The 14,513-nt window shown below is 36.3% G+C and overlaps 1 protein-coding gene across 4 annotated transcripts in view; it reads right to left on the minus strand.

The window, feature by feature from the left end:
* The window catches only part of myo16 (myosin XVI), a 110,558-nt gene that overhangs the window by 62,344 nt on the left and 33,701 nt on the right, over positions 1–14,513 (minus strand). For all 4 annotated transcript variants that reach the window (XR_002753052.1, XM_023336919.1, XM_023336920.1 and 1 more), the window contains exons 3-7: positions 10,010–10,080; positions 9,529–9,672; positions 4,154–4,262; positions 818–942; positions 535–660 (exon numbers count right to left, since the gene is read on the minus strand). Coding sequence is in view for 3 of the 4 variants with exons in the window: in XM_023336919.1 (XP_023192687.1) it covers positions 535–660; positions 818–942; positions 4,154–4,262; positions 9,529–9,672; positions 10,010–10,080 (575 nt within the window). In the remaining variant the exon portion in view is untranslated. The remainder of the gene's footprint in view (positions 1–534; positions 661–817; positions 943–4,153; positions 4,263–9,528; positions 9,673–10,009; positions 10,081–14,513) is intronic.

Here is a 14,513-nt window from a genome sequence, read left to right on the forward strand (position 1 = left end):
CCTCACAGAGAGCCCCTACCCCACGTCTTCTCCTCTCAGCTCCACCAGACTAGTGGCAGCAGAGATTAGCAAAACACCTGGTGGAACTGAAAGTCTACTGAGCTAATGAGGAGTTTGAGGAAAAGACCTCAGTGAGACAACAGAATGGTTGCGATGGGAGATTCAAGGATTCCTCAAACATGCAAGAAAAAAATCAAAGCAACACTACAGATGTGATTTTGATGGGGGAACAATATTGTAACATGATGTAAATCTCAAAAAAGTCGTTTTTACATTATCCTTCTAAATTAAATAAGATCATGAAACCATGGTTTTACTAATTTCTTCTCATTTTCTTATGAGAATCGTGTTCTCGTCTATTCCTACTCTCAGATGCCTACAGGCAGGTTCAGTGAAGGAAGAGTCCATCAATAAGTTTCTCATTTTTACTTTACTTTTTAATTAATTGAAGCGATCATAATGGATCAATGAAGCCAGTTCAATTTAAATTAGGTTTCCAGTTGATTAATATCAAAACATTGAACAGCAAGTTACCTGCCCATATTTTGCAGCCAAATGGAGTGGGGTCCAAAAGTTGTTGTCAGCTGGATGGGGGTCTGCTCCGCTCTCCAATAACACTGACACCACCTCTCTGTAGCCACTGGCAGACGCAATGTGGAGCTTTAGAAAAAGGAGATGTAAACAAAAAGCATATTAGAACTAAAAAAAATAAAATAAACACGTTGATGAGTTGATAAAAAGAGAGTTGAAGAAATCAAATGGGAACAGAAACTAAAAAAAGGTCACTATCAAAAATTCTTAGGAATTGTTAAATTACCAAAGTAACTCCTTCGTCATTAGGCTGGTTAAGGGTTCCCCCGGTGGTTACAAGATGTTTAACATCAGACAGCATGGTGGTTGGTCTCTGTGTCTTTATGGTGTGCATGGAGGTCACGTTTACACCTACAGCAACAATAACATTACATAAATGATTTTATGACTTGTTAGTTTGCATATTAAATCAAAAATAAAATTGGAGCACACATATAGAGAGCATTTGTATTGAGACACGGAAAGCACACAGCTACAGTGTCTTATAAAATCTTTATAAACCCTTGAAATTTTTCACATTTAATCATGTTTCAACCATAAACATCAATGTATTTTGGTAGAATTAGTTAATCAATGTCTTAATCTTTATAATTGTATAATAACCTAAGAGTCTAAAGCTGTAATCTTTAACTGGAAGGAATAAATAGATAATTCAGCTTGTGAAAGCATTACATTCACCAAAAAAACATTTTATGATTGTTTAAAATAATAAACTGCAGCAGGTGTCAGATTTAACTTATCTTAGAAAGGTTTGATGACAGCTCTGGCTTAGCCATGATGCTTCTTAGAAAAGAAACGAGCAGAGTAAGAGACTGCAGAATGAAAATATCTGTAGATCACCAAAAAGTCATCTGAGTTTCCTTCTTTGCACTTTCTGTAAATCAAGGCAGGAATATCATGAAATACTGCTCCAGGATGTGCTAACTAATAGCAATGCATGTGTAGGCTTGTATTTAATAAATCAAATATCAACTCACTGTTGATATTTGATAACATTGCATGGCTAATTGAAAAGGCTGACTCCCACGCAATCTGCAAGGACAAATTATGCCTTTTGGGCAAATTTTTATGAAGAGCCCTCGTCTGAACGATCATAATACCTACAATTCTAGTCAGAAGTTTACATAAAATCATCACTGACATGAATATTATATTAATCCGGGCATTTTAATAATTCATCTGAATCGCTTTTACAGAGAGGAAGGATTATGCACCATTACACTAAAGTTGATTTTTAAAGCAAAAATTGGTAGCAAAAATTAGAATCTAATTTGCCTAATGAAAACAGCAAAACCTAAATGTGGATTAGATAAGGTGTATGACGTCGCTTCCTATTGTTGCTGTGGTAATTTGTGAAGCTGTTTGGTGTTTAGCTCTCTTGATTTGATCTGATGTCTCTTTACGGTGACCTTTCTGGGTTATTCTACCACCCTAGATCTACCTTTCAGCGATTAAAAATCAAGATCTATCATACATCAGAGATCTGATCCATCTGTTTTTAACGGAGCTCTTTGCTCTCAGACCACATCATACAAACAAAAACATATTACTTTATTCACAGCAGTCTGGGAATTAATAAATTAAAAAATCTGCCTTCTGCATTTACTCTTAACCCACAAAGAAGCGGGCATTAAAACAGTTCAACCGTGTAGATTGTTCTGCAGGAAAATGTGATGTTTTCAGATTGCTTTGCTTTTGTAAGGTTAAAGGTAAGATTAATTATGATATAAATTATTTTGCATTTTGTACAATCCTCTAGACATCGTCATGAAAATTTTAAAAAGACATTTCAAAGAATAATCTGGTTCAGCGAATCACTTGACATATTCACAGAGATGTTGATGGCCAGAGTTTTTCAAGTTGTGTTACTTTGAGATCCTGTGGAGGAACTTATGGAAATTTCCTAACCAACAGCATTCTAAACCTGAACAATACAGCTCAATCGCCAAGTCTTTATTAAAAAAACACTAGAAAAAAGGTCAGATGACGCAATATTATAACACTGGATCTTACAGAGTTAAAGCTGTTTTGATGTTTTTGGGGTCGTTATCTTGGCTGACCACCTAATTGTGTCCCACTTTCAACCTCGCTGCAGATTTCAGGTGAGGTAGAAGAATTCGAAGATAATTCTTTTTCTTTATCATTCCACTTACTTTGTGTAGTAATGCTACCACTCCATACCTAACCACCTTCACATTATTTTTCAAGTCTGAAAGGCTTACCTGAGCTCTTCAAAAATACTCTTACAGGCATAATGGTCAAACAGCAAAGTATTTCGCTCATCTGATCATAATGTCTTATTTTTAAGTTTGTCAATAAGGTATCTGGCTTGTCTGTCTGAGCAGCTGTGAATTCTAAGTTTCAAGGTGTTGATTTTGAACCAGGCGCTTAGATCTTGGTCTTTATCTGTCAGTTTTAATCAGAGGGTTGCAATCTAATCATAACTGGGTGTTTGGACATGACAATGACCTCAAACCCATCCACTTATGTATTGTCTCTCCCTGTTTATTTATTCTACAGTGGATATTGAGAAAGAGCCAAAGTCTGTTTGTACATTCATGCCACCACAGAAAAACAACGGTTCAACAGTCACATCAAAAGTTCTCGATAAATCTGACGTCTATGCTACTGAAAAGTCTACGCAAACTTCTGAGCAGAACTGCATATTTTATAGTTTTCATATGAAATTCCTTCAAGCAACGTCTTGATTAAACTTGACTAATGCGCCATGAAAGGTAGTGACTCATCAAGGAGAATGAGAGGACATTTACCCTCAGCAACCACCTCCTGGCATCGTCAAACGTGGACAATCTGTCTTTTCTGTAACTGCACAAACTTGATAAGGACAGAGAGCATACAACCCCGTTGCTATAGCAACAGAGGCTGATGGAGCCCTTGTGAGTGAGTGTATGCTTCATGGAGGCAAATCCCAGTGGGAAGGGGGTGGGTTTGGGAGATCACAACATGGGGGTGACAGAAGGAAGAAATCTGAAATGAACATTGCGGTGTGTGTTTGTGTGTCTGTGGTGGGTGGTCTTGATAGATCCATGATCCTATGAAAGAACTGTGCCATTTGTCATGTGACTTGTTGCAGGCTCATGCAGGCTGATGGCACATTCAAACGGGGGAAAGAATATTTTTTTCTATAACTTTTTATGGACATTGTGCATATTTTATTTAAAAGCATTTTTTTTTTTTTACTGCTTCTCATTCAGTTCTTAATCAATTTCCTCTCCCTGCTCTTTTATCTCTTCCATTTCAGCTGAACTATTGACCTTGTCGTTTTTCTATAGTAGACATCGGTCCAAATCAAATTTTGCTATCAGTGGGCCTAAAGCTGCATTTCACCTTCAAACAGGGTGACGTTCATGCACAGAGCAGCTCATCTAACCATTTAGCACAGTTTCAGTGTGGGTGTAAATTAAACATTAAACTAAGCATTTATCTTACTGATGGTTTTTGAACAGCAGGAAATATGGAGTATGACAACAAATGTTTCACCGTAATCAAAGGGTGAAAAGAGATCACAAAAAGAACATAAAAGATTCACAGAAAGGTTCACCATTGTCCTCCAGATATTTTCGGAGAATATAGCTCGTCTCTGTCCCCTCAAAAGTGTAGTCCAGAGGAATGTTTCCGTTGATGTCCTGCAGCAAAATGTTAACCCCGGCCTGTTAAAACAAAAAGAAAAAAAGACAAACATTCATCAGACCTGAATCCGAGATAAACTGGAACTAATTATCAAGGCATTCCAGATCTGACTGGCACTGAAGATATTTTAAAGAAATACAGGGAATTAAATAAATTGTTAGATAATCACCTGAGAGTTAGGGGTGAGGGAATCAGTAGCCTGCATTTATCCATGTATGTCAAGAGATTAATGTGTGCTTACTCAACAAGAGTGCATCCACTACAGTTCACCATCACAGCAGGAGATAAGACAAAAGGCTTTAAGTGATTTCAGAACCTAATCAATGTTTTCTAATTACTTGTCTGAGACAGAGGGGGGTTTATAAAAGGTGTTTTCCTCTAGAGAATGGAAGTGGTGCTTCCTCTGCTCTGCCATGTCAGTACATTGAGTAAAATGGCCTTAAAAAAATTAAAAATGGCTACAGATCCACTCCATTGCATCATGGGCACCAGTTCGTCCTCAGCTTTACAAAAAAAGGTTACACCATAGTATTAAAGCAAAGCATGAAAATCTGAGTAGTGAATGTAAGAAGTCAAAATGGTGAAAGGTTGTGTTGCATATAACCATTTAGTGACAAATAATTGATCCATTTGTTGTTTTACACCTGTGTGTCTTTGCAGCCTCATGGGGGGCAGCCAAATAACTACTACAGAACAGCAGGTAGATGATAGATTAAGTAGCTGCTGGTTGTTTCCAGTCTTATTACCTGCACATTGTTTTGTATATTCCTTCAGCTAACCTATAAACCTGATTTCAAAGAATACATTTTATAGAGAAGAATTTTATTCTTAAATTATTTTGAAAGTCTCAACTTGGAGCAGATCATGTAAAAAGTTACTTCAACAAAGTTTTAAAACAATATTTGTTATTTATAAAACATTTATTTCAACTACACAAAAAAATTCAAAGAATTGGCTCCTTAGGATGCACAAGGTTTTCAATTAGTTTCTGAATCTGTTTTTTTTTCCTGTGAGGCTATTGTGCGTCAGCCTTTATTTAGTGAAAGTTGTTTTTTTCTTGCCAATGAAGGTTAGCTGCAGGAATATGCAAAACAATGTGCAGGTAATAAGACTGGAAACAACTAGCAGTTACTTAATCATTATGTACAAAAGGCAGGAAATATCAAAGTTTGAAGCACCTTTTGAAAAGCAAAGGACCTGATTGGAGGGGAGGTACAGAACAGTGCAGCACAAAAACAACATTGCATAATATTCTGAACACAAGCTGTACACACCGTCACACAAGCACACAGTCCACTTTCTAACCTCATCTATCTGATTTTATATTTTCATCTCTAAGTGTAATACTCTTGAGTATTTGTGGCTGTTTGAACTCCAATTAGGGTGTTGTCGTATATGGCATGCAGTCCTTACAGTTGGTACAGCTGTGCACTGCATTACTGATGATGAAGAAGTCGGCTTGAATGCACAATTAACTTCAAGGTTCAGAAACAGTCAATACCACTCTGTCAGGAAGGTTAACAGATCTTGTCTTGCTCAGTCACAGAGGACCAGGTTTGGAAATTAGCTGGACAACAACCAGCAAAGAGCAGAGACAATATTACCATTCATATTAAAACATGGGATGCAACAAAATACATAGGCTTGTAACACAAAAAATCACCATTAGTATATACCAAAAATGTGTTGTTACACTTCTATTTCAACAGTTGTGTTTTGACAGACCAACTCCAACAACCAGCAGAGAAAACCTTACAACTTGACAGTAAATAGGGATGAACAATACAATTCAATTTAATTTAGCAGAGAAATATATTGTGATAAGAATAATTGTGTGATAACAGTTACATGCTGTATTTACATTTGAAAATATTATTTATACAGAACATAAGCATTATTTCCCAGTACAGTTATACAGCGTAATATGATAAATGTAGCAAAGCAACATTTTTGATAGGGGATTTTCTTTTTTGTTTGTAGAACAATAGTTGCATTGGGAGGGCAATGTCGCTGCATCTGATGATGAATCTAGAAGCAAAATGATCAAAGATGCACAGAGAAATTGACTCCTAATAAGGACTTTATTAGGAGTGAAAAGATGTTTTCAGTCGCTGTATGCATCATTCTTAAGCCCTGTCTGCCTGAAAAACCAAGAACCAGAAATATTTTTCTTACATTAAGTAGATGAAAAAGCCAAGGGCTTTCAGCAGAGAATGTCTTTTCAAAAGTCTCAGAGTTCTGAAGATATGAATTCATAATTTTATAGCAAAGAAAGCAGCAGCGCTAGTGGTTTTAGGCAAAAAAATACATGTATATTTTTTCCCCAATGTAGTTCTCTTTCAGTCAGACTGTTCTGACTAAACTCAAAAATAAATTTCAACTGGTTCAGGAAATTTCAACACAAAATAAAATGAAAAGAAAATAAATTAAATTGAAGTGTCTGAATAACGAATATGTTAAAAAATAGTTTGCACGCCTATACTCTTACGGGAAGGTTAAATGCAGGTTAAGATAATCAAAAATCAGAACAAAGTGCATTAATTAAGCATAGAAAAGTCTTAGCTGTTTCAATGCAACATCACAAGCTAGAGAATAGAGTCTTTTTATTGCATAGAACATTATATTTATTGTTAGTGTTTTGGCATTTACAAATATCATGCCTGCATTCAAGTTTTCGCTTGCTAAATACCAATCTCACCAAATCCCACCAGCGTTTATAAACAGTCAATGTCCAAAACTGGAGCATTTGGCAAAATACTGGAAACAACACAGTTTATTAATGGCTTACTTCCCTGCTGTTTGGAAGCAGAAGATAAGGGAATTAATATCATTGGCTGCTAAGTACTCCATCTTCTCATCAACCCCCACCCCTCGCTGTGCCCATGAGAGACTACTGGCAAACCTCTCCGTCAGCAAAAAAAAAAAAAAAAAAAAAAACATTCAGTCTCCCTGCATGAAAATTGGAGACAGGAAATCACGGAGAGACGCACAGAGCAATAGAAGAGAAATGAGGAAAGAGATGGCAGAGTAGGACAGAACAGATTAGAACATATTAGCTGGTGTGTTCCTTCCTGTGCCAGTCAAAGATAACGATGGCTCAATCAGGCTCCTTTCGGTAAGACCACTCCTCAATTTCCGGTTAGAATGTAAACCTTTTAGATTAAGGACCTACAGAAGATCACTTACAGCCACTCAGACAGAGAAACCTCCCGTAATTATTTCAAAACAGAAAGTTCTAATTCAGTAAGCAGCAGGTAGAAGTCTTGGCAAAACCAAGGAAAACAAATCAACCTGTCATTATCATCAGCAATACCATGTCACTTCGGCTGCTAGATGTCTTGGGTCTGTACTGACTCGGAGTCTAGTACTTCATGCAATAGCCTGTCTAAACTGAAGGTCATCAAAAGGTTTGAATATTTGTAGGCAATAGATGAACTTGATCTCAGTTTTTTCTTTCTTCCTTAATTTGTTGTCTTCACTTTTGTCCAATGTTTTACCAATGACTAAGAGATGGGAGCTGGCACAAACATCAATGGTTTACTAGACCTTAGTTACTGTAAAATGTTTAGGAAATCACAGAAAAGATGCTGTAAAATGCTGCTAAATAAATTATAAAACAAAATTTTGACCATAAAAATCCTGGCAGCGAACAGCAAAATGGACAAGAGATAAGGACAAACAAGAAATTATTACCCACCACTAAGAGGAATAAACAGGTGATAGGATTGTAGTGAAAAAGGAAGAACATAAGTTAACATAAGTCTAAATCTAATAAAACTCAAATTTTCTAACTCAAAAAGAAGTCTATGGAATCTTGAATTGTCATTCAAAATGCCTGTATTTGTGGAACCCTTCATTCATTCTTAAGTATATCAAATCAAACAAGTTGTGCAAAATGTAACTCAAGGTTTATCTCATACTGAAGAGGACTTTCCTCTAAAGTTGAAATCCCTTCCAATCAGCCTAAGAAAATACCACTACATTAAAAAAAATGAATGAATACAAAATGTTTTTAAATTAGTGGTAGGAAGACTGCTGCTACTGCTAAGCGCAGTTTAGAAGTAGCAGCTGAACTAAAAGCATCTGCATTTGGCAGATGCTTTTATCCAAAATGACTTTCAAATTATAACAATGCAGGTAACAAGAAAAGGTACTTAGAAGGAACAAGGAACTGGGAATTAATACTAGCCTCCAATCAAATTGGGTTTTTAAAATTTTCCACAACCTATCAATGATTAAGTTGTCGTTCATATCAAACAGGACAGTCTTAATCAGAAGCATCATTTTACAAAGTTTTAGACCTCTAAACACATTGCACAGTCATAGTCTTACTACCATGCATAAAGAAAGACATTTTCATCTATAAAACGATCTTCATTTTCCATTACCATATGTTCCTACAGAGTTTACTCCTGTTTGTATGGCTTGTTCACAGGAAAATAGCTTCCTCGGTTATAACAGGTAAACATTTAGTTACAGTCTCCAGTGAAGCAGTAAATGAGTCTGCTTGGAAGGAAATTAAATGCATCCAAATACGCACAAGCATCCTCACATATATGAAGCCATAAGCCATACCATACAGTAGCAGCTCACGTGTGAATTAACACCAATTTTCAGGGATTTCTTCAGATGTTTTTGTCCTTCCCAGAATCATCTTATTCTGATCTAACAGAAGGTTAACAGCAATCACTCAGGAGCTAATCAGAGGAATCAGGGTGTACAAGATTCTGTAGAGCTCTTCACGCCAGTCAGTCCTCTGTGGGTCTAATCAGCACCAGCAGAACCGTGCCAACCCATTGAGTGACTAGGCTGGATGTGCATGCCCTCCCCTGCAGCTGGCACATTTCTCGTTGTGGACCTAATCAGTGCAACCTTAGCTCTTGTCAAAGCACTCTCCACAGAATAAGCTTTCTCTTTGATATCATGGTAATGCAAAATTTGGAAATGTTCAGATTTTTGAAGATGTAAATGGGCTTGTAAAGGGATGAAAAGTCATCTTTGAGGGCCTCTGGATTAAACAAACCCTCATCAATGAAATATGCCAACAGTCCGAGGGAAATTATCAGATGAGTGATGCCAGTAGGCTGACAAGCTGCAAGCAACTTCAGCAAGAAATCTGAAGGTTAACTAAGTCCAAACCACTAACATAATTTGTGAGTAACAAACAGAGCTAGAGGAATCGGTGAAATCAATCTTACTACAACCATAAAGTGCTCTGTTGCGTTTAGTGTTAGTGGATTAATCCTCCCACTTAATCGCATGTCTGTGTTTGTGCATCGTGCTCACCAGAAGGAGCAGCAGCACCATATCTGCGTGGTCACACACACATGCTACATGCAGGGCTGTCCACAGGTCCTCGTCCTGCTGGTTGACATTTAGGCCTCGCTCGATCAGGAGCTCAGCTGCAAACACGTTATCATGGCGGGCACACTGCAGAAAAACCAGAGACCATGATTCCCATTAGTAGTTCAAATCCCATATTTGGGAAAAGCGTATATCCAGAGGCACAGCCAGCTTCTAGCCTTGAAACAGAATAATTGTGTGATAATTAATACTTGTGAAAATCATGTGGCATGGTAATTGATCTTTGTAAAAATCTATTGTGCAGAACTGTTGATGATTATAATCTTCTGAGAAGAAAATTATTAAGGCCCTGAGGAGATTATCAACAACAACAACAAAAAAAAAAACAAAGAAAAATAATATTCAAGGATGGGCTGTTCCTTATTCGGTTATTAAAACTACGACCGTAATGGGAGTTTCTTACCAGGTGCAGCAAAGATCCCCCTGAGGAAGTGGCAGTGTTGGGGTCTACTCCCTCCTTTAGAAGACGCAACACTGCAACAGAATAAACATCCAGCTGTTAACAACAAGCACAGTCATTTTTATGATTACAATGAGCTTATGTGCTTCCTCCTTCTGTTCATCAACTATGACCAGCTTCATGTCCCTGCTGAAAGGAAGCATACCTATACTGATACAAGAAAGGCTCAAAAGTGTTTCCTTGTTGTCTAAGTCCAATTTTGGCTTAGTCAATTACAGCATCTTTTTCCAAAGTTTGCTTTGCTCCTTGTTTGACTTTTTGAATTCTGCAAATGAGATTTTGTAAAGCACACTTTTAGCGATGGATTTCTTATTTTCAGTCTGACATGTTCTTTTGTTTGTAATCTTCTCAAGCAAAAGGCCTTCACAAAACAGATCCCTCTGGAGGCCCTTGTGTTGGACAAGACATTATAGATATCAGAGAAAAGTGGGTAAATGTAAACCCAAGCAGCACTGTCCAGATTTTTTTTCTAATGTTTTGAAAACCATGAATCTCTTTTTTTTTGCCCACTTCATTATTATTTTCTACTTGGTGTTGATGTATCACATGAAATTCAGTACGATACATTGATTTTTGCTGTTGTAGTGTGACAAAATGCGAAAAGTTTAAAGGGATAGAAATACGTTAAGTATGCATGTTATACAGACAAGAAAACACATTGATCTCTGCTTCTCTGTGTCAAAATCAATAGGATTTAAGCATTCTGTAATTGCCCTTGATGTGTCGGTGTGGAACAGTGTTCAAACAGTACATGCACATTAGACAGCTCCTTCCTCCTGTGGCAGGTCAAAACGGCATTGGGTTACACACACTTTCATCACTTACTACAAGATCAAATTGGATGCCCACCCATCTAACACACTGAGATAAAACTGTAAAAAAAAAAAAAAAGAAGACTTTTCCAGACAAGTTTGCTTATTCAAGCCTTAGGCAAATGAAGAAAGACTACAAGTTTAAATAAGGGCTCTGTGATTTTGCTACACAGCTGATAAATTTTTCATGGAACAAGTGAGAACAAAGCAAACAGTGAGAGAGCAAGAGAGAAGGTGTGCTGGAGTGTGTGACAGAAACAGGGAGTGATGGGTTTGAAAGAGAAGGTAGGAGAGGGACATTTATGTGATTTTAGTGTTTTGGACAGACCAACACGGTTACTCACTGTCACCACTGTCAAAATATACAAACAAAAGTATATCAGCCCAAATATAGTGGCCCTTTAAACTACAGAAGTTCAATATATTGAACCCTTATGATGACTCCCTTGAGGTTATTAAACTTGAACAGCCATGATTAAATAACCTCACTCCACCCACATATGTAGACATAAAAGGCACTCACAAACCAGGAGCACTTATTTATTCTGACCTTATCTAAACAAACAAACAAAAATCCAGACCAATAAAATATGCACCTAATGGGGAAAAAAAAGATGACTGAATATAATATCTTTATAAAGCATATAATGAACACTGTAGAATATAAAAAGACAAAATCCCCCAAATTACTAAATTAGCTCTGACTAATCTTGTACATGATGAAAACCACCCTTCTGTGATACACTCCCATCAACAAAAGAACAAGTGGTTCTCTATTTATGAGTCATTACCATTGAATGCCAAGCTACAGCTCTCTTCCCAGATACAGAGCACAAAACTCTGCAACACACACCAAGTTCATCCATCGCTGCATTGGCTAACAGCCTGGAGGTGATAAAGTCTGACCAAACCCAGCAAATATCCTGTAGCAATTCTTAAACATTAAATAGGAATTTTCAAAAATATTCACTCTCAACATGCAACATCAAAATTATGAATAAATGTCTGTGATATACAAGCATACACTTCCATGCAATTTATCTGTATGTGTTAGAAAAACACCATAACATACTTCTCTATATTGTTGTTGCATGCAGCACATACAGAACAATATTTGAGTATTTTTATACCCTCCTCCTAAATGATACTTTTGACAGCAAGTTAATGTTGATCTTTTGTAACGTCTTTGCAAATGTGGAAAAAAAAGTTTGAAAATGTCTCTCAGCCTCATTTTCTAAACCCCATAAAATCTGCAGTTTTTCACAGGAGTGTGTAAACTTTCGACAACCTGTCTCAATCAGAAATCCCTTTAATGATTTGCTTCATTTTCACATTTTGCCCCTTCTGTGTAAGAGATTTATTTACAAGTTAGAAGATGCGCTCTCAGTTTAGTAACATTCACATAGAGACATTTCTATAACATGAAATTCATACTTTTATAAGTCTGTGGTGAAGCGTGGGATGTTTTCTAGAGTCTGTATAAACTGATAAAAAAAACCCTGGTTTGGTTCTGTGGATTATTCTGGAGCTTCCAAAGCAGACTGTACAAAGAAAGAAGAGTCATAAAAATAAAAATAAAAAGGGAACAATGAGCATTTTCTTCACTAAGCAGTAATTCAACAACAGAGTGTCTGCAGTAGAAGTTTCTTTAGATCTGCTGCAGCAGAGATCACCACAAAAGAATCGCCACACCTATAACTATCAACACCAACTTTTTGAAGACTTTTAAATAAAAAGTGTTACTAGATTTGTTAATATAGTACATCTTTTAATCTAGGAATCTATATTATCTCCATTTAGGGATAAAAATGTATTTTATACAAGCCGTTTGTTAACACAAAGATACAAAATAGTTCCCCAAAAAATTGTTCTGTTGCCGAAAGAATAATATTTGGCACCAAGAAAGTTTTGAGTTGGAGTTATTTTAGATGGCACAGTATTTGTTCCTGGAGGTATCATAATTTCTGGATAAGAACATTTGTTCTTTATTTTACAAAACTTGCATAGCACTGACTGCTTTCTACTGAAGGAAGATACTGACGACGCGTAACAATACTACACAACCCAGTTTTTCAATGAGTCATTAACACACTTAATGCCAAAACAATTTTAATAACTACAGTTAAAATTGACAAAAAATCAGGTTGTATTCCCAGCTATACATTCTGTCATTGCTTATGAGTAAGCAGAAATTTTGTTTAGTTGTTTTTTGTTAATTAACTTTGAACTGAATAAAATTAATTCCACAAACACATTACCATACATAGATTGCATATCGGCATTTCTATCATTTTTACATCACTCAATGGTAAATAGTTTTTGAATATTTCGTGAGAAACCTACCAATCACAGTCGACTAAATTATTGCTGTTTTTAGCTGAATTTAAAAACAGAAAAAGAATGTCAAGAGTAAGTCAGCAATTAAATTAATAATCAGAAAAGATAGAAAAGTTTCTTGGAAATAGATAAAACCCACAAAATATCAAAGTACATTGGGAAAAATAGAGCTGCATTCTTCTGGTATCTAGTGTACATGTTGCAATTTGCAGATACTGCGCTCTGTAAACAACTTCCTGAATCAGCATAAGCTGATTTTCCAACAGAAGTCTGTTGGCATTTGTCAGTGGATTTATACCCAGAGGCACTTCAGCACCAGCTCAATAGCAACTCAGTCTCTGTCTCTAGTATGTAAAATGTCTAACCTTTTAGAGTCAGAGTGACATTTGAAAAAATCTGCTTGAGTTTTACAAAACACTATAAAACATGAGCAAAGAAAAATCAAGGGCTGAGAGGTAAATACCGAACTTGATGTCCTTAAAAAGGAAGAGAAAAGGGAATGAATTTCAGAATATTTAAGTGCAAATTGTTTTTGTTCCTAACTTTACCTACCATACAGTTGGAAAGAGTCCCTGAATGGGTTTTTAGGTTTCTAGAATCAGATGTTTATACTGCTATTCCATTATGAATATTTTACTTCAGTTCATTATGAAACACTTTACTCTAATAAAAACAAAATAAACTATAAATAAGCTAGATACTTATGCAGTGAAGCCTTCACATTTTAGAGTATGCCTTCAAGGGAAATACATAGTGTTGAAGACGAGAATGAAGGGGAAATGATAACAGGAAAATACCTTATAATAAATACCTTTTGTCTAAAAAAATGAAAGGCAAGTTCGCAGATAACTTTCACCTAAATCCTGTACTGTATGCTCAAGACTGTGCATTGTAATGCATTGCCTCTTTGCATTACTCCAACAATGGGGAAAGAGGTACTTTAAATGCGCCAGATAAACTTGGCATGTAATGATCTCTTGATGGATTATAGTACTTAACCCTGTCAGGCACCTTCAGGTACCTAGACACTGCAATCTTAATTTATACAGTATAGCACTTGTTAAATACAATAGTATATGTCAAAGTATGTGTAAGAAATGTAAGCACACAAAATATTTTAATTGTTATAAATTCACAAAGAAATCTGCTGTTAATAGTAGTGCAATAGTGTCCTGCCTGTTAAAAGATCAATAAGTTTTTTTGTTTGTTTTTATTAGTGCTGTTGCTCTCCTCTTTATAATGCAGGGACATCACAAAATTATTGACCACTCACAGCAGGAAGGCTAGGATAAACATTA

This window comes from Xiphophorus maculatus, chromosome 7 (genome assembly GCF_002775205.1).
Source record: "Xiphophorus maculatus strain JP 163 A chromosome 7, X_maculatus-5.0-male, whole genome shotgun sequence".
NCBI classification, from domain to species: Eukaryota; Metazoa; Chordata; class Actinopteri; order Cyprinodontiformes; family Poeciliidae; genus Xiphophorus; species Xiphophorus maculatus.